This window comes from Sturnira hondurensis, unplaced genomic scaffold, assembly GCF_014824575.4.
Source record: "Sturnira hondurensis isolate 20B ecotype Veracruz unplaced genomic scaffold, ASM1482457v3 Scaffold0000167, whole genome shotgun sequence".
In the NCBI taxonomy this organism is placed as follows: Eukaryota; Metazoa; Chordata; class Mammalia; order Chiroptera; family Phyllostomidae; genus Sturnira; species Sturnira hondurensis.
In genome coordinates this window covers 9948440-9975877 of record NW_028072798.1, presented here as the reverse complement: position 1 = coordinate 9975877, position 27438 = coordinate 9948440, and the positions used below count along the sequence as shown (strand labels likewise).

General features: G+C 47.3%; 1 protein-coding gene across 1 annotated transcript in view; it reads left to right on the top strand.

Moving 5' to 3' along the window:
- Positions 1-27438, top strand: part of PDE10A (phosphodiesterase 10A) — a 170580-nt gene that overhangs the window by 73778 nt on the left and 69364 nt on the right. The window contains exon 2 of the mRNA XM_037060516.1: positions 8503-8631. Coding sequence (XP_036916411.1) covers positions 8503-8631 — 129 coding nt within the window. The remainder of the gene's footprint in view (positions 1-8502; positions 8632-27438) is intronic.

Sequence of the window (27438 nt, the reverse complement as noted above, 5' to 3'; positions counted from 1 at the left end):
TCCGACTGCCTGGGGTGGAGTCTGCCCGGAATCCTGAGTTTCCCCAGCCACAGGCTTTGCTGGGACTTGCCCTCAGCACACAGCACAAGCGTGGTGCCCCACCCCCCCAGGTCCGTCTGCTCTTGGACCCTTGAACTGTGACTGTGCAAGGGCAGCAGGAAGGGAATTTTTCTTTTTTTAGTCATAATCTGTATTAGAGTCGTGCAAGACTTTGAAAAGCTGAAAGTTATTTACTCATTCATACTGAAACACCTAGGAAGCTATAAAACTGAGACAGTTACTCTGATAAATCAGAAGAAAGATTTATTAGTCATGTATAATTTAGAATTTTAAAATGCATAGTTTCTTTTAATCTAGCTGAAATTAGCTATAGTAAGATAATGGAGATTTAGACCCGCCCTTTATCTGTGATGGGGCAGGAACAGAGAACTTGATAAGACACGGAGTTTGGGAGATGTCTTCTAAGATCAACCAGACCTGGGTCTGGGCGCCAAGGCAGTGGCGTGGAGCTCAGGACTAGGACTGTGATGGGGGTGGCCAGGTGCCAGGCTCTTGCTGTTTTGTTTTGTCTGTTTTCCCCAAATAATAACACACACGTACTGTGGTTTCTGTCCACAAATTAAGATGGTAGAATTAATAGTGGAAAAGTTGTTCTTTTTAAAATTTCTAACAATAGATCTTTTAGTATTTATTGATTAATTAATAATACCCTGCTGAATGAGAAAAGCAGGTTATTTTCAGCCTCTGCTTTGAAAGCAATTTTCTAAATTTTTATGACTATTAAGATTTCAGAAGTATTGAAGAATAAGTGCTTCAGCATGCAGATCCTATTTTATATTAACAGTTTCTCATAAGGACACTTTCAAAGACACCTGAAGTGAAACTGAATATGGGTCCAGGGGGTGACATAGCCAGAGAGAACATTTCAAGTGATTTTAAAACACAGAATGGCCCTGGCTGGTGTGGCTCAGCGGGCTGGGTGTTGTTCCACAAATGGAAAGGTCACCAGTTCGATCCCCAGTCAGGTCACAAGCCTGGGTCTTGCGTTTGGTCCCAGGGTGGGGCATGTTTGAGAGGCACCAGATGGACGTTTCTCTCTCATACTGATGTTTCTCTCCCTCTCTTTCTCCCTGCTTCCCCTCTCTCTAAAAATAAATAAAAATCTTTAAAAATAAAATACAGAATTTGTTCATAATTAGTAAGTGATATAAAGGACAAAAAACCCCTTATCTATTCATAGCACGCATGCACTGTGTGCGCGCTGTGTTGATGAACAGGATGTGATATCAGTCTGTCCATCAGTACCGGACTGCAGTGTTGCCCCCCACCACAAGGAAGTGCCCCTGAGGAGTGCTGTCGGCCCCCAGATCTGGGTGGCCAGCTGGCCGGCGTCCAGTCGGACCCGGAGACGACCTGGCCATGGGTGGGGAGCAGGCCTTCAGGGACTGCTGTGTTCCCGTCTCGGGCCTGGGAAGCAGCTGGAAGAGGCATCTGCCGCTGTTGCCCGGACGATGGGGCAATTGGAGTATCAGGCCCCAGTTATAGTGGGAGAAACCTGCCAAATTTGTCCCAGTATTTCACTGCGTACTAATACTGGTATTTGCAGTTCGTTGTCCACAGGAGAGTGCTGCTGAACAGCTGCTGACAACGGCTGCGTAGAGGGGAGCACATCACACATTTTCCCTGGGTTATCTGTGTGAACGCACCAAGCGGTAGATGGGCTGAAGTTTCTCTTTTATTATCCCAGGAGTAAAGAGAGAAGCATTATGAATTAGGAAACCACGCGTTCACGCCTGCTGAATGACCTAGTGACTCTCGCTTCGTTCATGCTGTGAACATCACAGAGGGCCAGAGGGCCTGATCCTGCGGACGGAAAGCAGTACCGCTTCTGAAGTCGTCTCCCCAGCCCACACTGAACCTCTGTCTGTTCCGGCCTCCAGATTGAGTTTCAGGAAATGCAGAGGGCAGATAACATGCTAAACACCACCACAGGGATAAAGTCAGAAAAATCCAGACTACGGAAACCCACAGGATAAAAGATCTGTTTTCTTTGTAATACATTCCACTGGGGAGAAATACAAGAGATGGAGGTGGAAAGGATAGAACAAACGTTGAAAAATACGAAACCACTTCACCTGTACCTGTAGACCGAACCTGGGTTCATGTTCATAAAAACCTGCAAAGAAAACGAAGAGTTAGGAACTTGAACGTTTGAATTATTTGAATGTATTAAAAGTAATTACTAGTTTTTCCTGTGTATGAACGTACCGTTTGTGATGACACTCATTCTTGTCATTCAGAGATACACATTGCCCTGTGCGACTGCACTGAAATATGCCTGTGATTTGCATCAGAGTCATATCAGAGGAGGGCGAGGAGGTCCAGGGGCGACCTTCAGCTCCATGTTGACAACTCGGGAAGCCGAGTGTTGAGCCGATATGGTCTGTGTGATTTTATGAAGGGTCAGACTTTCATACACATATGTGTGTGTGCACGCACACACACAATCTTCATCAGGAGAAGCTGGCTTGTGGACTGCAGACAGCAGAACCAAGAAGACAGTAGGATAGCATGGTGTGCAGTCAGGAGCTTGTAAATTTCGGTGGAGACAGAAAAGTAGCCTCAGTGTTACTAGATTAAAAAATAAAACAGTGGAAAGTGCCCGGGCATTGATGTTGGCATTTCGTTTTGAAACTTGGCAGCACCGTGCATGGACACCCAAAGGAGTGAACCCTTTTTCCATAGAGCTCTGTGCGTGATGGATGGAAACTCGGGGTAGGAGGGCCTGCGGGGCTTTCATCTGCCTGCCTCTGTCTTCTTTGAAAGGCATTGCTCAGTGTCAGATGAAGCCATTCTTTGTGTAAACCCTTAGGCTGTCAGCTAAATCAGTAGCCACAGGAGCCATTGCCTTTCCTAAAATATCTATCAGTCTTTTACTTTGCCCTTTGTTGCGTGTTCTCAGGTTCAGTGTCCCATCTAACCCTCACATGGACCTCTCTCTGCTTGAAAGCTTTGGTTCTGTTGGATTGTAACCCTTCGCGAGGTTTCCAGCAGGTGTCGCGAAAACGAATAAAATTCTCCCAGCCCTGCCTGACTTAGTGTGTCCCTTCTGCCTGTCAGGGTCCCAGTGGATACTCTCTCTCACTGAGATGGTGCCCAGCTCCTTCTCGGGAGCCCCTGTCACATGTTGGAAAATGAAATAAGGATGAAAGGCCGTTAATCTGGTTATCTGTTTAATTAATTTTATAATTTGTTTGCCTCTTAGCAAAATACTGCACAGAAGAGAGAATGTAGTTTATTAGAAGTGAAGTTCAAATACACATGTTACCTTGGAATAGCTATTTATACCAGGAAACATCTGGGCTTGTACCTGTATGACACATCGTGTGGATTGTTGGTGGCAAATTTTTGGTCATTGGATGCCAGAGTGTGCCAGTGATGGAAGTCTGGTCTGACCCCACCGCTCTCATTGGCTTCGCCCGTGAAGAAGCACTGGGTCTTTCACTGGCAGAACCAGGGCCGTGGGGTGCCGTGGGAACCCTGAGCCACAGCTCAGCGACAATGAAAGGAAACTCTCACCCATACGTCTGCCTGTGGCCGGGAGTGCGGCTGGGCGTTTCAGGGTCTCACTCTGGGTGCTTCTGTATCGGCTGAAAGGCCCTCCGCACGCCGGGTGTTGATAGGAAGTGAAAGTGGGTAGGTGTTGAAGGAAGGAGGGGTACTATGCTTTTGATGGCAAAGGAAGGTGAGCGTACATTGAGTGCTAAAATAAAAACCGAAGTTCTAGAACATTTGGAGTTGTGAGCTTAAGTAAGTTACAAACTTGTGCTGTGAGTCTTGGCTCCAAGCAGGTGAAACATGGCCTTTTGGTGCCAGGCAGAAATGCTGCGTGTGGTTGGTCTCACTGGAACATGGCCATGACCCTGTGAGACAGGTGCTCTCCTCACTCCCGCTTCCACGGAAGCCCGTCCCCGTACAGTGGGAAGCCAGGCTCCTGCCCTGCACGTTGAATCCCCCAGGCGGTAATTCCTCTTCCTGCCGTTCTGGGATTGAAGGAAATGCTTTCATGAGACGCGAGTGGTAGTTTAGGGAGAAAATCACACTGACTTCTTTTGAGACATTTGAGGCAGAAAGGTATGTGTTAACTTCTGGCATGTTAAGTGGAGCTCACAACCAAAATGCACTCATTCTCTTCCACATACTTACTTAACCCTAGGGTTTGATCAGCTTATTTAGTCTAGAGGTTTACTTAGCTCTCATGACTCATTCATGACTCAACTGAGATTTAAAAATTTAGTTCTGACTGATTTTTACAACACAGTTGTAAGGAGTAGGGCCTTCTACTCTGCCTTCTTGAGGGCAGGGTATCTGCATCAATGATTCGTAATTCTTCATGGGAGATTTGTCTGTTCTCTGTTTATTCAGTCATTTATTTACATCAGTACGGACTCGTGGATTGTCCTAGTCCAGGTCCCTGTCCTAGTCAGGCTTCTCTAACAAAAGACCAGGAACTGGGTAGCTTCTAAACAACATGAACTTACTTCTTGCAGTCATGGAGGCCCGGAAGTTCAAGGTCACCGTGCTGGCTTGGTTGGGTGAGAGCCCTCTCTGAGTCACAGCCTCTGCATAGCCTCACATTGACTGGGACAGCCCTGCAGCCACTCTCTAGGGCACCAATCGATTCCTAAGGGTGTCCTCTCCTGACCTGAGCGCCTCCCAGGGCCTGCACTGACTGATGCCGTCCGTCGCCTTTGGGGGTTAAGGTCGTAATACAGGAATTTTTTGGAGGGGGCACAGACCTTCCGACCAGGGCATGGACGTTTATTTTATTCTTTGCGTCAGTATTAGTTTCTTTTGTGACTCAAATTGTTCCAATTTTGAACCATGGGGTGCCCTTTCAGTCAGCAGCTGTGCCCCTTAGCCATACCTGTGATTCCCTGTGTGCACGCGCACATGCATTTTCCTCACTTCCTGACCCTCTGCTGTAGTTCAGGGTGACTGGAGCTCGTCTTAGGTGCTGTTTCCTTCCTGTCCTACAATCAGCCATCTCTCCAGGGAGTCTTTCCTTTTATTGGAAAGGAAAGGCATTAGAAACCGTGATCTGGGTGCTATGTGTGTTTTTTGGCATTGGGACATTGTTGCTTCTAGGCCTTCCTCGCTGATGTAGCAAGAAATATATGTGTGCATAGTAACCTAAGTACCAGTATGTACACATACGTACCAGTGTTTCTGCGTGCGACCATTTTTAGCTCTAGTCAGCCAAGTGTCAGTTCAGACTGACATCTCAGTCTCTAATTCAATTAATACCATGTAGATCGTTCTAGGCTTCTCTTGTATGTAATGTCCTGTGGGATCTACTGTTGAGAAACTTCATTCCCACCACCCCCTTATTTAATTGTTTGGTTTCTGTGTACATGAATAGTGGTATCAGAATTATTGGACCTGACCCCACGGGATAACAGCGTGACTAGCTGGAGTGTAATACAGGGAGGGCATGCGTTCCTTTGGCTTTTGGTCTCCCAGATCCCACTCCCCTGCAGAGTCCTGTAGGGCAGCACCTTCTCCACAAGGTGCTTTCCTCCAGCGAGGCTGCTTCATGCATTCATGTTACTCTGTCATATTCTGACTTCTGTCCTGGGACCCCTGACCTTCCAGAGGTTTTAACCTTTGTATGCATTAAGTTTATTTGTGTGCTGGAAAGTCCTGTGGGTTTTTCCACGTGCACAGCGTTGTGTGCTCCCTGTGGCGGCGTCTCACTGCGCAGTTTCACTGCCCCGCAGGGCCCGTTCGGTCTTCCTCTTCCCTTCGAATGCCTGGTACCCACCCACCCTTGTGCCCTCTCTCTCTGGTTTAGCTTTTCCCAGGATGCTGTGCGATCAGGATCGTGTAGCCTGCAGCCTTTGCAGACTTTGCACGTAGCGGCGGGCGTTTTAGAGTTACCCACGTGTTTTGTGACGAGTGAGCCCATTTCTCTTTATTGCTGCATCACAGCGAGTCACACAGACGTGCCACAGCTTGCGTGTCCCTACTGCAGGGCTCCTCGGTCGTTGCCGCTTTGGGTGACCGATGACGAGTAGAGCTGCTGCAGACAGTCACGTGCAGGTTTGCGTGGACACCAGTCTTCACGTCAGTTGGGTAATTCCCTAGCGGTGTGGCTGCTGGGTCACATGGGAAGACTGCAGTTAGCTTTATAGGACACTGCCGAAAAGTCTTCTAAAGTGACAACTGTCTTGCATTCTTACTGTCAGTGAACGAGAATTCTTGTTGCTCTGCTTCCTTACCAACAGTTGGTATTTGGTTTCTTTAATTATAGCCGTTCTAATAGGTACGTAGTGAAATCTCATTTTTTATTTTACCTTTAGTTCATTAATGAAAATTGAGCATCTTTTCATATGCTTATTTGCCATACCTTTATCTTAGGGAAAGTATCTGTTTAGATGTTTGACTCATCTTTAGTTGGGTTATTTTTCTTGTTGAGTTTTAAGCATCCTTTGTATGTTTTGTCAGATATGTAATTTTGTAATTTGGCAAATAAGACTTGTATATATAATAATACACTGAGATGAAACGACATGACAAGAAAGGATGAGTCAATATGACTTTATATTTTCAGCCTGGGTTTCTGAGAAAGTGGAGAGTAACAAAAAAAGGAAAGTTGAGAGTTAAAATCACTTTGGGAAGAAGTGGCAGGAGATGAATCACTTCGTTTTGAGTCGAGAGGGAGCTTGAAGCGGTGGAAGAATATCCAAGGCCTAACGTTCAAAATATGTTAAGACCCCCAGCTTAGATTGTGCTGTTCTCATTGTGGATAGTTGAGGAGGAAGCAGAAGTAATGCACGGGGGGGGGGGGGTCTGGGATGAGACCTGCGTGCTGTTGCGCCAGCACAGTGGTGGGAGGACATTGAAAGAAGGAACCAGACTTCAGCTGTCTGCCACTGTGGGGACACAATGAGAGAGTGTGAAGTGTGTCCTGTCTGTCTGCTTGGAGGTCCGGTCAGCTGTCAGCTCGCTCCAGTGCCCTGGGCTTTGTGTCTGGGGTTGTCACCGGCTCTCTCGGGGGTTCTCTCTTACTTTATGAGCCCTTCACATGCAACGCCTTGCGGAATTTCGCCAGTGAGATTTTCAGGGCAAACATGGATGGGGCCTTGTCTTCTAGAACTCTCTTACGAGTACCCATCTCTCTGTATGGAGCTGTATCTCGCTGTCTCCACACCTCCATCTGAACACTCCGTGGGAGAGGACTGGGTAAGGGCCGAATTCACAGGGGGGCCCGCCTGCCTTCTCAGTCAGTTACTCTCTCCTGCTGTGGAGCCCAAGTGGTCGTGACTTCGTCCTTGCAGAACGGACACCCGGGACTCTGGGCCTTGTCTGCCACTGCCACATGCGGTCCGTTTCTTGGAGTCACAGAGTTTGCTTCCTTTGTTTCTTTTTGCATCTGGGAGTACAGTTTCCTATCATCTTTTTTTACCCAGTCACCCCAAGGAGGGTGCTTGACTGAGTAATTTACAGAGGGATACAGTCGTAGAAACAGTGAGTTTCACCAGCATGAAGCACCAAATGCAGACCAGAAGCTCGTGTGTTCAGCAGGAGAGCATTGAAAGGCACTCTGAAAACCCTGTGTACGTGAAAGCGCAGTTGTTGTTGGACTGTGAAAGTTACCTGGGGGATCAGACTGTGCACATGGGGTGTCAGTGTGTGCATTTCAAGTTTATTCTGAACTGACAGTCATTGGGTTTAGTGCCCCCGAGCCAGCAAAAGTAGGGTTGGTGTTGTCAACAGTAAGGGATAAGAACTTGCTCATTGGACACTTTTTAGGACCTAAAAGGCACCAGTGGTATATTCCTCTGTTTCGTGCTGTTACCAGAGTTTCATTTGCCTTGAGTGTCAAACCTGTGCTAGCTGTTCATACACAATAAACACGTACTTTGTGGGGCACGACCATGCAGCTGGGACACGGCATCAGTCCAGATGTGACGGTGAAATCTGCAGAACAGCTGTTTTGTGATGTGATGTCTGTAGTTTCAGAGCACTGGTGTTCTAACTTCTTTTTTTTATTGCTTGTTGTGGTGGTAATGTACATAACAGAAAGTTGCCATTTTAGCCATTTCAAGTGTACAGTTCATTAAATGTACTCCCAATGTGTACAACCCTCACTTTGTCTACTTTCAAAATATGTCTTCATTCAAAGTAGAAACTGTACCCACTCAGCAGTGATTCCCCAGATCCCTCTTCCCAAGCCCCGGGAAGCTGCCCTTAATCTGCTGTCTCTGTGAGTTCCTGTCCTAACACTCCTTGCAGGCGGAGCCACAGCAGACCGGTCCCTCGTGCGTCTGACTGTACTTGTTTCAGGACCCTTCCTGTTGGGGTGTGTACGAGACCACCGTTCCTTATCGGGCTGAACGATGCTCCGTCCTGTGTGTGTGCATCTTCCTGTTCTTTCTGTGCTTAAATTTTACATCAGTCAGTGCAGTGATATCTTTATTCTTGTCAATTCTTTTACAGGTTTGACAGATGAAAAAGTGAAGGCGTATCTTTCTCTTCACCCCCAGGTATTAGATGAATATGTTTCTGAAAGTGTTAGTGCAGAGACGGTAGAAAAATGGCTGAAGAGGAAGAACAACAAACTCGAAGGTAAGAGCTCGATCAGATCAGTGTGGACTGTGTTCGACTGCGTAGTGACCACAGCCCGCGTTCGGTCCATGCTGCGAGTGAAGTGAAGCCAACAGACACTAGCATTTTAATTTTGTAATAGTCTTATTCTGTTTAAAGAGATAACTTAAAGCTAGAATGAGAGAGAATACATACAAAAGAAAGATCCTTGGTTAAAAATAAATTTTGGCAAATAAGTCTTGAAAATTTAAATACATCACAAAATGCAGTATTAGACTTGGTTGTATTTAATGATTATGATTAATGATTCCAAAAATCTCTATATTGCAAAGCTGTATTTATGTTAATATATTTTACAAAAAGAAGTCTTTGAACAACTTTTATGTGTGCCCCATGGGAAAAGACCTGTTGAGTTTGCATTAAATGTTTCATTCACATTCATCCATGGAAGCCCCAGTTCTGTTGGTGAAAGAAGGAATGTGGGCTCAGGGCTGCGCAGTCACATACGTGCCCAGCTGAGGGCACATGGGCTCAGGGCTGCGCGGTCACACACGTGCCCAGCTGAGGGCACATGGGCTCAGGGCTGCGCGGTCACACACGTGCCCAGCTGAGGGCACATGGGCTCAGGGCTGCGCGGTCACACACGTGTCCAACTGAGGGCCTGCATCAGTGTACAGGACGCGAGCATCGTAGTGTGACTTTGTTCTTAAGTGAGTTATGTTTGGCCAGGCATTCATGTCTAAGAATATTTAGAGTGGAAATTAATTTCAAATATGATTTTAACTATATGGAGATATTTTATATTAAAACCAGTGAAATAGATCCTGTTTTCTAGATGTTTATTTAATATAGCAAAGTGCTGTATTTAAAGTTAAAAGTCATCATTCCTGAAATGTGTCGTTAGAAGCCCCTAGTATGTTGCTTGCAGCTTATTTTCCTCACTTTAGTTTTGAAAGTTTCTCTCATTTCTTATGTAATTTTTATAATAAAAAGTAAAATTTTTATTTATTTTTAAATTAAATTTTTTCACTTAATCCCTTCACCTTTTCCACCCTGCCCCCCGCCTCTCTTGACAACAGCCTGTTCTCTGTATCCATGAGTCTGTTTCTGTGTTGTTGTTTTGTTTATTATGTTCATTAGATGCCACATACAAGTGAAATTATATTTGTCTTTCTCTGACTGGCTTATTTCACTTTTAAAAAGAGAGCTTTTTTTTTTTTTTATATTTTCTAGATGATAAGTTCCTAATGATTTCGCTGCCCTTCAGCAAGGGCCTGAAATTCTGTGTTTTCTTTTTTTTTTTTAAGATTTTATTTATTTATTTATTTATTTATTTATCTTTTAGAGGGGAAGGAGAGGGAGAGAAACATCAATGTATGGTTGCCTTTCGTGCGTCCCCTGCTGGGAGTTGGCCTGCAGGGAACCGGCCTGCAACCCAGGAATGTGCCCTGACTGGGAATCGAACTGCGATCCTCTGGTTCGCAGGCCCGCGTAAAAAGAGAGCTTTTGATATTGAAACACAAAGCAGTTTTTAAAGCACATGGATATGAGTGTGTGTGTGTGTGCGCGTGTGTGTAGACTGAGGGGGAGGGCAGAGGGAGATGAGTCGCGGAGTCAGGCGTGCCCCTCTCAAACCATCAGGCTGTCTCAGGCCGAGCCCAGGGCTCGTCCTGGCCTGTTTCACCGTGAACACCCACAAACACTGAAGACAATGTTTGGTGCTTTGAGAAGTGTGGTGGGGCTGTGCTCAGGGCTCACCGTGGAAGACGTGCCTTTCAGTCTGCCGTGCACGGATGGCCCAGACACTGTGCGAGAAGGACACACACCTGGTGCGTGTGACGTGGGAAAGACACCTGGTGTATGTGACGTGGGAAGGACACCTGGTGGGTGTGACGTGGGACGGACACGTGGTGTGTGACATGGGAAGTTGAGTGGAGGTCTGCGAGATTTTCGTGTGCTGTCTCAGTGTTCAGTGTTTCAGTGAGCGCTAACCCTCACATTTCTGTGAACGTGCCTTCCCCTGCCACCCAGGTCTGTTATCTGTGTGAGCTAGTCAGGTGAGGCTTTGGACTGTTTAATTCGCGGACTCAAGTTATGCACTGTATTTTTTGGACCATAAGACACACCTAGGTTTTAGAGGAGAAAAATAGGAAAAAAATTTTGAAGCCAAAAAATGTACATTATTTAATGACATAAATAACATAATGTTTCATCAGTGTAAACAGAATTCAACAGCGGCATTAACAACCATTATTCCTCCCAAATTTTGGTGGGGGGGTGAGTCTTATAATCTGGAAAATATGGTAGTTATTTGGAATATTTTGGAATATTAAGAATATCCACTTACTATCTTAAGTATTATAGAAACGAATAGGAATATAATAGGTAATGTAAGTATATAAGTAATAAGATATAATGCAATAATAAAGTGTGAGTATTAAAAATTAAAACTGAATACTAATGTTGATGTTGTAATGGTAGTACATAGTATTGAAGCCGTACTCAGTTGCGCTGGAAGGAAAACTTGCTGGTGTAGGGAGACGACTCTGACCTCGGCCCTGCCGGGCTCCGACTGGGAAGGAGGAGGCTGCACCAGCCGGGCAGCTGTGGCTCCCCAGCCGGCGGGGCAGTGGGTGGGCCTGGAGCGAAGGCATTGCCCAGGGTGTCAGTGACGAGCCAGGACGGGGATGTGCGAAAAGAAGCCTTTGTTCAGCCTCCACAGCCTGCGCAGAGCCTCTCCCTCCTCCCACGTGGAGTGGGGCACAGGGTGGGCTCGGCCGCCCACTCCCCACGCAGCCCTCGCAGACTGGCTGTTTGGAACGCAGCTCAGCCCCAGCCCACGTGGACAGTTGAGGAGCAGAGAGCCCGTGGGACGCCTTTCCCTCCTGCACGCCGCCGCCTCCTCCTCGCTGCCTCGGACTGGACTGAGGAGGGGCCTCGGACTGGGGAGGGGCCAGCTGGAGCGTTTTGTGTCTGCCCTCCCCCTTCCTCTCCCGAGGTTTTCACGTGTTGCGCTCTCCTCTGGCAGCCCTTACTCCTCCCATCCCGCTCAGCGGGCCCCTCTCCAGGAGGAAGCTGTACGGAGTGGATTTCCGGGTGGTCTCCCGTCTCCACGCATGGGAGGTGTGCCAGGTGGGGGTCTCAGGGGCCAGTTTGTGGGCGGGGAGACCTGTCTATGCAGAGGACTCCTTTCTGCATCAGTTTAGTAAAAGGAAATGAAGGAAAACGGTGCCAGAGAAAATAATGGGTGCATTTTTACATATTCTGAATAATAAGTATTTCATTCTTTAACCCTGGATAACCAGCCTCATAGGGAAATGATCTCTGTAGGGAGGTTGAGTGCTGGTCTGTTGTGCCTAGAGGAAGACGAGCTCTAAAAATTCATGTTTGTAAGTGACTAAAGGGGTGGCTATTTAAATTTCAAATTATATTTGCTTTTACAGCGGTCAGCTTTCTGCACACAAGAGTTGTGAGTGATATGTGTCATCTCAGCTGGCTTTCCTTGGTCTGTTCAGTGTCTGTAGGTAGAGCCTTACACCTGGGTTGGCGCTCGTAGGGCAGATACTGAACCAGAGAGACCGCGGGCCTCTCTCAGTCACACTGGGCACTGGGCAGCGCTCCGCGACTCCGGTGAGCACCCAGCTGCTGGCCTGGCCCTTTCCCCTGGGGCGGTTGGTGAAGACCAGGCAGAGAGAGGGCGGTCTGCTGGGCAGGCACTGGCGCTGCAGGGGAGCTGGATGACCCGCCTCGTCCTTGAGATGGACTCTCTGGACAGCTCTGGGCCCTTGTGGGCAGCAGAGGGCATGGGCTCTGGGCTCCCCTCCTTGAACAGCACAGCTGACAGGGAGGGCGGGGTCTGTGAACACGTGTGAGCAGAGGAGTGAACGAATGAATGGTTGCATTCACGAGGGGCAGATTCTAAGACTGCGGGTGGGCCATGAAGACACTTGTCATCATGCTTGATCATCATATCGCTCCCCGCTCTGGACTGCATGCGTGTGCTCCTTAGCTCCCCCACTCTCATTTAGAAGCTTCTGGAGGGAAGGGACTATAGAACGTATATTCTTAAATCTATCAAAGGGGCTGTGTCTTTTCATTTATTCAACAAACTCTGTGTAAAGCACCGTTCATATACGGGTGGTAAGTTTCTAAGGAGCTCCCGGCTCTGAGAAGCAGGAAGAGTCAGGAGTTCCTGCTTCCATCTCGTTGGCCTGACGGGGAGTCTAAGCACAGGCCAGCCTCTGAGGCCCGGGGCCAGCTCGGCCCCGTGGGGGACGGTGCTTGCAGGGAGTCACTTTCAGTGAGTGTGGACTTGGGGGGGGGTGGAAAAGGTGAACCAGCACATGTTCTCAGAGACTGGCTTCTCAGAGAGTTCACTGTCCTGGACTTCAGGGTAATATCGTTGCTTTCGTGCCCTCGCATTTCGGACGCAGAAAGTTCTGTGTGCAGTTTCACGGCAGGTTTGTGTTTTAAAGGATGACTTCCGATTCTGCTTTCCAAACAGTCAGCTTTCAGTTATATTTTTTAAAGAACTTGAAATATCAGTTAAAAATTTGTACACATTTCCTAGAAACCTCTGAGGACAATACACCCTTAAAACCGCTGTTACGTTTGGGAAAAACTTGGGAAAGAGAGAATGATCTTGGTCATGATGTATTTCACCAGATGTTATACTTTTATGCTAATGTTTATCCAAAGTAAATTTGACAGACTCAGCTGGTACTCGTCAACATTCAGGTTACTAAAGTACGTAACACCTGTACACACATCAGAGTGTAAGTATAGAATTAGCAGATGTAACTTAGGGTCCAGCGCAGGTCCAGCCCTCCATTTCTCGGGAGAACATTGTGAGATGGAGCGCGCCGGGGCAGCCCGGCGCCCCGTGGCGTCTCAGTGACTCAGTGACGGGTAGGGAGCGAGGGAGCTCCCCCTGGCACTGTTCCCTTTGGGCTTCCGACGGGGGCGGCGGTGAGTTGGCGGTGGTGGCATTGTCCCAGAGGACGGTGGGGTGTGAGAGCATCGGGAGTCAGCGTGCCCGTGATTGATGTTCTGTGTGTTAGAATAGTATTAGAAATGTGTAAATTAATGTTTAAAAATGTAACCGTGATACTAATTTTCGAAAGGGAAGATATTTGGTACTCGAGGGTGACTGATTATCTAAAAACTATGAGGAGCAATGCCATGGCTTATGGCCAATAATTTTTATTATATTCCCATGTTTAAAATATTCAGTAGCAGACCATGTAGCTGTTGGTGAACTTACAAGTGTCAAATAACTAATAATGAAAATACTGATTTCAGCTGCCTTAAATATTTTCCATCAAATATATGAGTAGTTTCTTTTTTTCTCAAAGAATACGTAGTATATCCTATGTATTTCTTGCCTGTCCATGATTCTAGAAATGGGACTTCATTTTTACTAAATTTAAACTGTTGGATATTTCATACTGGGAGGCAGTGGGATTTAAGTTACGCCCCCCCCCCCCAGATGCAGATGACCCTGCATTTGCTCTGCTGTGTGCATGACCAATGTCTTCATGTCATGTGTACACATAGTGGGGCATCATGTTAATGGCATGCGGAGTCTGCCCAGTGCGCACTGTTTGAAGGTTTTAGTGAGGAGGACAGTAACAAGCGGTGCAGTAACTGTTGGTAATACCACGCATAAGAGAACAATATGGTTGAAGTGGTTTACCTAGAACTTCCAGATACTGTTCATGTATTGAAATTACAGTCTCACATAGAACTTCCATATCTTCTTTTACTTTTCTGTGATGCAAACCAGAGTGTGTGTTGAATGCCTCGATCGGCATTAAAAGCAAACGCAGGTTTAACGTCTGGTACCTACAACGGGGTGAAGTTGATAGTAATTCATTTGTGAAGTCACTTGGTGTCTCCCATCGGTTTTGTCCATGTTCTGTTACTGTGAAGGTGCACAGTAACGTGTTCTTTTTGGGAGCGTCTGGGCAGGTCTCTGAAGTGACTTGTGCTTGGTGACTAGGGCTCCGTTGCAGTCTGAGTGGATTGAGGTTTTGATGATTAACCTAACAATTAAGTCAGATCATCGTGCGTTTTGTTAGTGATTATGAAACTAATTCAAGTGAATGTAGCAGCTTTGTTGCAGGTTGATTTCTGCGGCAGTGTTTAGAGTTTCTGCGAAGTTCCTCTCGATGGTGGCTGTGATCTCTACACCCACCGTTGCTAGTGTGCACCCAAAGCACAACTCTGTTTACAAGGGGGTCTAACTGATGAAAATGTCATGGTCTATTGGATTTTTAAAAATACTTTGTTTTTACTAGGGTTTCTTTTTATAAAAGTTCTGTTTGCTAATAGTACATGATATAAAAATGTTTAATAAAAGAAATTGCATCTATTTAGCATTCTTTTCAACATTTAAAACTTTCATATAACACAGATTTTTAAAAATGAAATAAAAACCTGTGAAAGATTAAGTGACAAATATATAACTGTTTCTAATTTTTTAAAAAACTCTACCCCTTAAAAGTTTCCTGGATGTTTCGCATTGATCTGGATTATGTAACCAAAAGTTGAATAGTCATTTCTAGAAACACTTATTTGGGTGGCGAGTTATAGCTGGAATGTGGTCAGTCACTCCTTATTCCTGTCACTAGCCACTCAGCACGTCAGCAGACATTTATTGAGCACCTACTGTGGGTACGTAATTGTAGAACAAGCAGTATATTGGGTTGGCCAAAAAGTCCGTATGTTTTTTTCCATAAAATAAACACATTTTTTCCATTTTCACCAGTAACTTTATTGATTTGGACATTTTGGGTATGTTAGCTGTCTCCCGTGTGTTAGAACATTGATTGTTCTCAGTTCGTGTCTCGATTTGGTCAGTGCCCACTTCAACCAGTCTGCCTGACTGTGGAGCATCACCGCTGAGAAATCCCCGGTGAGAAACCTAGCAAACCACTTTTGACAGGTTCCGCTGGTCACAGCGCCTTACACGGCACAAATGTATTTTTGCATTTTAGTTGCATTTTTACCTTTCTTAAAATAAGAAAGCTTAGCATGCTGAAAATATGGTGTATTTTTTTTCGTCTTCAGTATTAAAATGACTACACAAAAATTCACAAAATTTGGTAAGTTTTTTTAAAAAATGCATGCTGATGTGACAGCTGTCCCAATACAGTCTAACACAATTGCTTCAAATGAAGGTAAAGACAACTGAGTACTACCAGAGCCATCTTATGGGAGAAAACCAAATGAACTTTTTGGCCAACCCAGTATAAACTTGAGGTCATTTTCATGTAAGGAAGACAGATAATCAACCAAAAACTAAGATGATTGCAGTATTTGTTGCCTGTGTATGTTTGAAAATACCTACCACAAGGTCTAACAAGTGGAAATTTTTAATGAAATTACATTTGCTTGAGATGGTAAAATTCTCACTGGTCTCTTTCAGCCAGTCAGGGGAGGCCTGTGCGTCAGCGCGTGTGCCTGGCTGTGCCGTGTCCCGGCCCCTCTGTGACCGAGCCACGGCGGCAGTCTGTCTTCCCCGTGTGTGCTGACGCACCTGCACTCCCGGGGTGTGGGAAGAGGTTCCGAGGCTGTGACGGTGCAGGGTGGTGGTGCGTAGTCACCTGTAAGTGTGTGGTGCAGGTTATCAGGACAAGGCTTGTGGGAGCTGAGGCCGTGAAGAGCTGGAAGAATTCAGAAGGCTTCTTAGAGGAATCGGCTCTGGGTCTAGGCCACCGATTCTCAAACTGTGGTCCCCCGCACACTGTTGGGGACACGAGCTAGACATGTTGCAGGTCAGGCCCCACCCCAGGCCCCCCGAACCAGCCGCTCCTGTCGGGGGGCCTTCTGGCTGTGTTTGGACAAGCTCCCCAGGTGGTTCCAATGCAAGCTCACCTTTGGGAACCCTTGTCCTTGACGTTGGGGCCTGTGCAGGAGCAGATGTGGTGCCGCTGCTGCCTGGGGAGCGTGGGAGCAGGGGCAGCGCGTCGCGTCGGCTGTGGGTTACCTGTGGGTTACCTGTGGGAGCAGCTGGCCGCTGAGCTTTGTTGGGGGGCAGCGGGCCGGGTGAGGGGGAGCAGGCCAGCGCAGCCGTCCACCGGCGAGTGGCTCGGCCACCCCTTTCTCTCCTTATTTTTGAAGTTTCTGGCTATTTTTGGTTGCTTTTATAGTACTGGAATAGGAAAGTTCTTGAGAGTGAGCCCTAAGCATTCTCATCCCCAGGATAACATTTTTATCTTTCTCCTGTCTCCGTGAACGACGGGAGTTAACTGAGTGCACTGAGGTGGTCGTTTCATGACACGTGTCGGGGCAGTCGTCATACCGGGCCCCAGACGCGCACCGTGCCAAGTGCCATCGCGCCTCAGGAAAACTGGAAGAGAGGTGGGGTGTGCTGACAAGCAAGGTCAGTGGGCGCCGGTGCGGTAGCGGGAGGGCCTGGTTCTGGGGGCGCTGGGCAGGTGCTCCCAGGCAGGAGGGCTTCAGTGGAGGCCTGAGGTGGGGCTGGCTAGACAGACGGGGAGGGGACCGAGACAGGCAGTGCCTGAGGGACAGAGGGCCTCGCTGGGGTGCTCTGGAGGGAGAGGCTGCTGGGGAGCAGACACTGCCCGTAGGGCCTTTTCGGGCCCGTACGGGGGGGCTTTGGACTTGACCTTATGGACAGCGTGCAGTTATGGGTAGGTGGGAAGGAGGTTTGATAAGACACTATGAATGGATTTTTCCTCACCCGTGTCTCTCGTTCAGTATGAACGTGATCCATGTGGTGAGGTTGCCGTCGCCTGGCCCGCCACCATCTGCCCGGAGCATGCCAGCACACCCGCCAGGCGGCGGCGTGGCGGCGTCCCTGCGTCCCTGCTAACTTACTTGCAGACACCCAGATGCAGTAGCCCCGCCTTTTAAACCTGAAGCAAGACCGTGTCTCTGTAATGTTTGTGAAACACCGAGGAATGCACTTGTGCTGGAAACTAGTTTGCTAGTTCCTTTTTTGTGGTTTTTCTAGAACCTACATGGCTAATATTTTCAAGGGCAGTAAATAATTGTTCCTTTGGTTTCAGCACAGTTTAGAACCTAATGGTAAAACATTGCGTCCATTTTGGGAAAAGTGCACACTGGGCGAAGAATCGGCAGGAGATGGGGAAGCTCCCGTATCGCCTGTCCGTGTAAATCATGAAACAGTGTCAGGAAGGACTCATGAAGCAGAGGACATTGAGCAGAGACACCAGGAAGGAGGACTGTTCTTAAACTTCAGAACACTTGAGCCAGAAATGATAAAATGAAAAGAATGCCATCTCGTGGAGTAATTATGTTTTAGAAATTGATCTGAGACTAAGGGTTTTAAAAGTCCTTAGATCCATCGTAGTCAGAACTCCTTATTTTGGGATTTGCGTGATGTTTTTTGTTTAGAGTTTATCTGAAGTGTGTACCAACAGCGGTAGTTACTTCCCAGTTATGTGTGTGTGCGGGCAGTTCCAGACGGACCTACTGACGCCGCGCCCATTGCCTCGGAGCGCTTCTTTAGGGTTCGTGGTGGCGATGAGGCCAACAGGAGCCGACCCGGGGAAGGTGCAAATCGGGTCTTTGCGAAAGAGTCCGCCCTCCCTCTGGTGTCTGAGAGGGTGTTTTAAGCCATAAATGCCTGCCATTTCCCTTGCGTTGTCCCATGTCACTGCTGTGACGAGAGCCCTGCGTCAGCACCCAGGACCCCTGAAGACCACCCTTGCACCTGCGTTCTCTCTTGCTCCACATACACCCCTCGCTCAGTCTGTGCTGAACTCCCAACACGGGGTTCTGTTTAACAGCCCCTGCCCAGCCTGGTGAGTGCCTTCTCCCCTCTCTGCCTGGTTTGGTCATTCGTACTTGTCCTGGAGAAAATTCAGTTTGTGCTTCAAAGGATGCAGTCAACCAGTAGAAGGCAACCTGTGAAAATGGGGTGTTTGTAAAGTGTACACCTGGTACGGGGTTAATGTCCAGAATGTAAACGACCCCTACGACTGAATAGTAAACAGCCCGCGTTTAGAAGTGAGCAGAGGACTCGAATGGGTGCTTTTTGAAGAAGGTACCCAGACCGGCAGCACCTGAAAGGACTCTGCGCCCTCGTAGGGGAGCGCAGGGCGGGAGCGCAGTGAGACCCCGCCCCACACCATTCAGAGGGCTGGACCGCGGACGTGCGGAGGGGTCCAGGGGGAAGCACTGGCACGGCTGGGGCGCGGCGGAGCCCTTTCCGTTCCGCTGGCAGGAATGGAAAAGGAGGCAGGAAACCGTCATGGCGGTTTCCCCCCAAATGACGAGGCAGACAGACAGGTGACCCAGCAGCTCCACCCCTGGGTAGGTGCCCCCAGAAGTGAAAACGGAGACTGGGAGGGAGAGTTACACACCTATGTGCACAGTAAACGGCCGCATGTTGAAAGCAGCCACAGTGCGGGATCTCCCGCGTACACTTGGCAGGATGTTGCCTGGATCGCTCGTCTGTTTCCTAGTACTGCCGAGTGATGTTTATCCACTTTCTCGCTGAAGCACGTGGTTATCACACTGAGCTTTGGGGAATTACGAGTAACATTAGTGCTATTTCAAGTAATGCCCTAGAATGAGAAATTTCATGGGAAATTCTGGGTTATAATTGCTTTTCCTGGAGTACTTGTATGTTTTTGTCTCTTCAATGGGATCTGAATTTCACCTCTTTGGTAGATGGACATCCGTGAGTCTTGAGTCCATTTGAGACTTATGTTTTAATATGTAGGAAGAATGTCATGTGTTCACACTTACCTGACTTAGCCTCCAGCTCCTGGAGGTGCGTTTTATTGACTAGGTGTGTTTTATTAAAGTTGGAGAAGGAACCACATGGTGACAGAGCTCTCCGTGCCCTGGCCGAGCCTCTGCTCTCTCACGTGGCGAGGGACAAAATGGGCCACATTAAATACTCATTTAACGAGCGAAGGCTTGACTGAGTAAATAATTTAAAAGCACTCATGTCTACAAAGAGATTAACTTTGACTCATGCGTGGTATGATAGTGATACAAGGTTGTATTTCTTAGCACAGTATGTTAAAAATTAGAGGTCTTGACATTAATTGAAAACTGTTGTCTTTTGAGGGATTTATTTATTGCTTACCACAGAGAGTGGGCTATGTTTCAGTGCGAGAGGATCCTGTCTAAAGGCAGTGGTAATTTTATGCTACTCTGGCCTTGAATGGCTGGGCACAGCAGAGGGCCGGAGTCTGTGTCTGATTTAAAGTGGAGTGTGTGATTCATGATTATCGTAAATGTTTTTCCAGTTGCTAGAGGGCCCCCCAGGGACTGCGTTTGGGTAAACAACAGAGACGCCTGTGGCCTGTTCTGAAACGCACACGACCCTCAGGTCAGCCTGTCGTCCACGGCTGCAGGTCCCTTCTGGAGGTGGGTCCTCCTTTGGGGCGTGGGGTCAGGTGCGAAGTGCTCCGACATTGTCATCAGAAGTACTGTTGTCAAGGAAGGTGTTTTGTGTGACAGTTTGACCCCGAGGCCGTTTGATCTGGGTTGGAAAAATGGAGAGCCTTTTGGACATGCGTGCATCTTGGGGAGTAACTTGACTCGGAATTAAGCAGTCATTCGAATCTGATTAATTCTGATCTGTTCAGGAGTTTTCTATCATACTCTGAATATCAGGGTTAGGACAGGGAAGCAGCGTGGGTGTAGGTAGAGGTAATTACAGTCAGAAAGTATGTTGAAAACCACAGCATTCGGACAGTTTGCCGCGGTTCTGCTGCTCTGCACTGCTTGTGACGTGGGCACGGGAAGGCACTCGCTTTGTCACGCTCTCTGTGTCCTCCTCTCGAGAAGGCGAACTCAGCTGGGAAGAGCTGACTGCCTTCATTGGTCTGTGGTGCTTTGGGGGGGGGGGCATGTATTTTAAATAACTTCAGTAGGGATGTCATTTTGTCATTACTCTATAAATTATTTCTGGGCAAGTCCGAGAATCGTATTTAATTTCAACGTCACTCTGACCACAGTGTGACTACACTCTCGCGTCTTAGTGAGAGCGTGGGGGTGGGCTGGGACCCCTGACTGGAGAAGGCGAGGCTGTCGCTCCCTGGTGCCACCACAGCGCAGTGGCCTTTCACTCGGGTCCATCTCACCATCCCCAGCGTGTGTGGCCCACGAGGACTCAGTGCAGTGTGCTGTTATCCATCCATCTGTTCACTCATTCATTCATTCTTTCACGTGTTTGCTCCATGCTAGTCAGGCCAGTTCTAACAAAAGCAAGTGACCAGGTGGGTGCATGGTCCTGTCTGTTGTGACTCTCAGCCTGACAGAGTTAGAGGAAGAGGCAAAGCATGTTACCTTTTGTAAGTTATCACTTACGACTACATTTGTTCTTCCTTATTTTCTTAGTGAACAAAACTACACAGGTAGATTCTTCAAATTCTAATTATGGTCAATTTTCTGATGCAGGAACTTTCAATTTTCTAATTTTAGAAATGCATATTTGCTAATAAAATGAAATTTGTGTAGAGAAAGTACATACTTTTTCCGTTTAACCTGTTCACTTATAAAATCCAGTGTTGAAATTAATTTCATAATATCCTCTTTTTGGCTGATGCAGTTGAGTTGTATTATTCTTATCAGATGGGATTCTAAATCCTGGGATATATTTATGTCTTTATTTAATGGGCGTCAAATTAGCTTTGTCCAAGAGCAGCCTAATTTCTTCTTCGATAATTTTTAAAAATGGAAGCACAGTGGTATTTAATTTATAAGGATGGCTTAAACTTACCCTGAGGCTTCCCGTCTACCCATATTTGAATTTATGACAGAGTAATTCATGACTTAATGGACATACCATTACTTTATAGCAAAAGGTATGTTGAACTTATTTTAAATAGTGACTTCTAACTTGAAAACATCTCTCTAGTCTTACTTGTAGAAGCAGGGGGAAGTTTGAAGACGGGAATACAGGCAGAGTGCGTCTTTTTGCGTGAGTGGCTGTCCCAGTCCCATCCCAGACGTGCAAGTCAGAGACGTGCAGTGGACACACACGTGCAGTCAGATTGGCTTCGGGCGTCTGAGTCCCACGTTCAGACTGGGACCACGGTTGCGCCGTGTCTGTGGCATGGTGGTTTGGCACACAAACGGCTCCCTTGAATTGACAATTGAATTCCGTTTTAAATGGAAGTGGATACAGTCAGATGACGGTGTGTGTCCTGCAGCCAAGTTATTGCCGTGTTTAGCCCCAAAGTAAAGCAAAAGTCCGTTGAAGCAGGGCTGTGGTCCTGCCCCGTGGATGCTGATGGAGAGGATCGAGGTGACAGAGTGCAGGCGAGGGAAGGGCAGTCGTCCCCTGGGGGGCTGCAGCGGGAGCCAGCAGGAAGGTGGCCGTGTGCGGGTGGTGGGCAGGGCTGGTGTTAGTGCATTCACACGACTGTGCCCAAACTGCCACCAGCCTGTGGAAGTGACACTGAAAAGCAGCGGCTGCTCTGCAGCCTGGGGATGCTCCCTGCCACCTCACCCTCTGCTCTGGGACTACTAGACCTCCTGCCACAGGTTTGATTCCTCAGGAAGTCAACCCGAGATGGGGGTGGTGGAGCAGGTTTGTCAGTGACATGCTGTCCTGGGATTGGCCGCTGTGGGGGGAGGGGCCGGGGACCGCAAGGGAGGCTCAGTTTGGTGCAGGGAAGCAGTAGGCAGTGGCTGCGTCTGCTCGGAGCTCCGCAGGCCCTGGGTGCCGTTCTGGAGCCGGTGCCCTTCTGAAGCGGGTGCCCTTCAGGGCCCTCCTGGGTGGGCTCAGGCCTTGGGGCCTTGGCCTCCCCACTTCCCACAGGCCCCTGGAGCTGAGTGGGGCGGCCTTTTCCTGGTGGTCAGTGCTGGTAGGGAGCTGGGCTCTGTGCCCACACTACTCCTAGCATGGGGGAGAGGGTGTAAGTGCCCCATTACCCAGGGGTCACATGCTACACACCGCACACTGTACAAATCAAGTGCAAGAAAGCCATTAATATGGTTTACAATCCGCGCTTAGCCCATCTGCGGAAAACCGGCTTGCTGCGTTTGGGTGTGATGTCAGAGAGAGCATGTTCGATGCTCTGAAAAGCCTTTTAAAACTCTTCCCCTCCTCTGAACGCCTGTCTTTGGGGGGTCAGGTCCAGGTCATACATTTTGACCAAGTGAGATGGCAACAAACGCAGAACCAGGTTGGGGAGTGCAGCCGCTTCTTCGCTTAAAGCGGCCTCTAAGAAGATTTGTGAAAATGTAAGATGATGCCCCACCACCCAGTAAAATGTTTTTCCCTTGGAAAGTATTTTCACAAACACATGTATGCATGTTATATGTAAAAGTTATGTTGTTGTTATTTAATATTAATATACTTTTTAAAAGCCTCTTTTATTTCTGTTTTAGCAGATAGCAATACTTATAACATAAATAAGAGGTCTCTGAGGTCTCATTAATTTTCAGTAGTGTCAAGGAGCATTAGAGAAAAAATTTGAGAACCGCTTCAGTGTAAGAGCCTCCCGGATCTCCTGTGGCTGGCTTTTAATGAGAGACTGAATCTTTTAGGAAGTTAGGGTCTGCACTGAGGATTCCGCGTGTTCTGTGCACCCCGTGCAGCAGAGTTGTCCCTGATTGCCCGTTCGTGTCATCTCCGCGGTTCTGTGGTGTGGTGACAGGTTACTCCTTCCCCATGCTGCCCTGCTGGCTCAGTCCTGCTCTGCCTGCCGTGCCGTGCCGTGCCGTGTCCTTCATTAGTGAGAAGTCGGCTCAGTACACCGGGGTGTTTTTACCTGCTCAACTTCACATGTCCCCATCTTGATGGCAATTTGGATTTTACGTGTTAGAAGCAATTCTGAAACTTTATGTGGACAGGCCACGGGAGCGGTGACCCTGAGGAAACGTATTGTACATTTTAAGGAGCACATCTGCTGCAGCGTGTGTTTTTGTGAGACGTGCGAACCGGCACTGAGCAGTGAGCGCTGACGACGCGGCCGGAAGCGCTCTGTGTTCACCTTCATACGAGGCGAGTCTGGCCTGCAGTGCCGTTAACATGCTTCTCACAGACTGGTTTGGGTAAGTGATCTGCCTTGCACACAGCCTTTTCCAGGTTGTAAAATTGTTGGGAAGTATACATTGTTGGGGCTACCATCGTACCCATTTCCGTACAGATACAGATACCCAACTGTATCTAAGGATACAGTTCATGGGTATTAGATGTGTTCATAGAGCTCTGTGACCATTGCCACCACTGTCCCCAGCGCTCTTCACTCGTTGAGCTGGCATGCAGTGGCCATGCAGCAGGGTGTGCCGACCCCTGGCTTCTGGTGGCCACCATCTGCTCTCTGCTTCGTGGGTTGGAGGGAGAGCTTCGCTGCTTCACCGCTGTGGGTGGCGTTCCATCTCGGTTGGCCAGTTCGCTGGTGCGCAGTTGCTCACAGCGCTCACTCGTGGTCCTTTTTGTTTCTGTAGAAGCAGTAGCAGCGACCCCACCTTTGATTTTTAGCAATTGGAGTATTCTTCTTTTTTTAAGATACTTTATTTACTTATTTTCAGAGAGAGGGGAAGGGAAGGAGAGAGGGAGAGAAACATCAATGTGTTTACCTCTCATGTGTCCCCCACTGGGAACTGGCCTGCAACCCAGGCATGTGCCCTGACTGGGATGGAGTAGTCTTCCTTTTAAAGCCCCTTTATCTGGGGCTTGTCCATTTTGTCAATTTCGTTGATCCTTTCAAAGACTCAGCTCTTAGTTTCATTGATTCCATGTACCGTTTCCTGTATTTTATTACATTTGTGTCCACTCTAATCTTTATTGTAGCCTTCCTTTGGCAGGTTTGGGGCTTAGTTCTTCATTTTCTGGTTGCTTTGTTTATAAAGCTGAGTTGTTTTGAGACCCTTATTATTTTTAATGTAAGCATTTATAGGTGTAAATCTCCCCCTTACCACTTTTTCCTCGTGCCCCTTATGTTTTGATAAGTTGTGTTTTTGTTTATACTCATCTCTTAGTATTTTCTGATTTCCATTGGATCTTTTTTCTTTAATTCATTGGTAGTTTTAGAGTGTATTATTTAATATCCACAAATTTGAGAATTCTCGATAGTTTGTATTGTAACCTATCTTTTTCAATATATTGAGACTTAAATTGTGGTCTAATGGTCCGTCCAGCAAAAATGTCCCCATTGTGCTTGAGAAAAACTGTATTCTGTTACTGAGTAGAGTGCTTCGTGTGGTTGTATTAGATTTAATTGGTTTACTACGTTGTTCAAACCCTGTTTTCTTCCTTATTTCCTGTCTGATCTATTCATTTGTTGACATAGGAATGCCCAAACTTGTAAATAATTTTTTAGAAGAGTTTATTGGAGTTTATTTGACTCAAACAGTGGATATACCTGGAAGCAAGATCACAACGGACTGAGAAAATTCTGCTTCTGAGAATGACAGCTTTGCGATTTCTTTCATACCTTTGGAGTTCAGGAGGGAACTTAGGGAAGGTTACTGAAGGTGGGGAGCAAGCAGATGGGGAAGCCTCTCTGGTAGGTGGTGGCGTCATTAGCCAGATTAGGGCTGCCTTGAGGCGAGCCCTCGGGCTGCTCTGCCTCCCCCCAGGGGTCTGCAGGAGGGTCACTCTGGCTTCACCCAGCTGTGTGAAGCCAGCTGTTGAGGACAGTGGATGGGCTTTCAGTAAATAAGTGGTGTGCCTGGGGTGTGGCTGCCCAGTGCCACCTGACTTACGACCGGGTCACCTTTGTCAGGTTCCTGCCTGTCAGCTCTCCCCCTTCGCCTGCCCACGTGTTCCTGCGAGTGGGGTTATGAAGTGTGTGACTGTTTTTGTAGAACTGCCAGTCTCTTTTGTTCTGTTCATTTCTGCTTTATATAATGTGATAGTCTGTTATTAGGTGGGTTAGAACTGTTATATTTTGTTTCTGCATTAAACTTCTTATTAATTCATAACATTCTTCTTTGTCTCTTTTAACCTTTCTTGTTTTGATGTCTGTCATCTGAAATTAGTATAACCACTTCTGCTCTCTTTTGGTTATTATGTGCATGGTCTGTCTTCCTGTCCTCTCACTTTGAACCTGTTTGTAGTTTGGGATCTGAAGTGAGTCTCTTATAGATAGCGTAGAGGCACATCATTTTTTTCAGTCATTTGCTAATATCTCTCCTTTGATTAGAGCATTTAAAGCATTTATGTTGAATTAATTACTGTTCAGATGAGACTTTCGTTTTGCTCTCCATCTTCCACGTATCTTACAGTTTTACTTTGTCCTTCATTTTCTGCGTTATCGTCTTCTTTTATTTGTATTTAATTTTTGTTGTGCTGCACTTGAATTCTTTTCTTCTTCCCTGTGTGTGTGTATGGGGGGTGGGTACCAGACAGATTGCATTTTGCACCCAGTGTTACAGCACTTGAACTTGAATGGAAACCAGCTTAACTTCAGGAACTTGAGTGCTTTAAGCCCCATCCCTTCCCTTTTCAGTATTTTTGTCACAAAACTACATTTTTATATATTGTGTGCCCCCAAGCATAACCTAATAATTCTTTAAAATGTGTTAGTCCCTTAATTTACATAGGAAAAACACAGAGTTACAAACCAAAGTTGCAGTCATGCTAACTTGTAGACTGGTAATTCTTTTAAAGAACGTATCCGTTTCTTAAAGCATGTCGATAGCAAGAGTAAAGTGGTGTTATAAACTGTTGTTAAGGTAAGGCTGTCTTTCATAATTATACGTCTCAGTCTTTATTTCCTTGTGCAGCTTTGAATTACTCTGCGGCGTCCTTTCATTCGTTTCTACCTCTCGGGCTCTGCCGACGCCTCTGCAGGTCAGGTGTAAGGCGGCAGCCCCTCGGGTCTTGTTGGCCTGAGAACGCCTTGCTGTCTCTGTGCTCGTGCCTGACAGTGACACTGGATGTACGGTTCTTAGCTGTCTGTTTTTTGCACTTTGAATAGTTGGCCTCCACTTTCCTGATGAGACATCTCCTTACTGTTACTGAGCGTTCTGCAGATGACCGTGTTCCATCCAGTGAGCTCATTCTGTGTTGCTGCTTTTAAGATTCTCCATCTTTTGAAGATCTGAGTACAGTGCATCTTGTATACATCTTTCTGAATATATATTACTTGGACTTTGTTTATATTCATGTCTTCCGTCAAGCTTGGGAAGTTTCCAGGTGTTAATTACTTACACATTCTCACTACGTCTTGCTCTTCTACAGCTTCTCCAGTGCGTACGTTGACCCGCTTCCTCAAGTCCTGTGGGGCCCTTAGGCCCTGTCCCCTGTGAGCATTGTTGGCCTTCCCAGTCTTTGTCTACAGATGTGCCATCAGGCCTTTTTAGGAGCAGTTAGCGTTGGTTTGTTTTTTCCTCTGAGTGAGCGATGTGCTTTACTGTTACTTTGTAAGCCTTATGATTTTTTTGGTTAAAATTGGATATTTGAATGTAGTGGATAACCAATCACAAATCAGATTCACCTTCTTCTCTGGGTTTTGAGGTGATCTCTTTCTGTGTTTTTGAGTGTTGTGAGCCGCTCGGTGTCTGGGACCAGCCGAAGGTATAAACGTGAAGTGTTCTCAGTTTTCTGGGCCTGTCTTTCCCTGTGCGCGCGTGGCATGTGCAGTCGCTGTTGGAGTCTTCACTGTTCGTAATGCCCCCCAGAGGAGAACAAGGTAGATGAGGGTGGGTAAGAACAGCCCGGCCCTTTGGGTCCCCTGGAAGCCTCCACGATCAGAAGGGAGGACCTTGCTGTAGCTGGGGAGGTGTGACAGTAGCCCCCGCCTCGTTGCACCTCTGAAGTCAGAAGTCGCTGTTGGGACTCAGAGAGTAGACCGCCAGCATTTGGGAAGCAGGGCCTGTTTTTGTCGCCCCTGACTCCTGCAAGCTTGTGCAAGCTGCCCC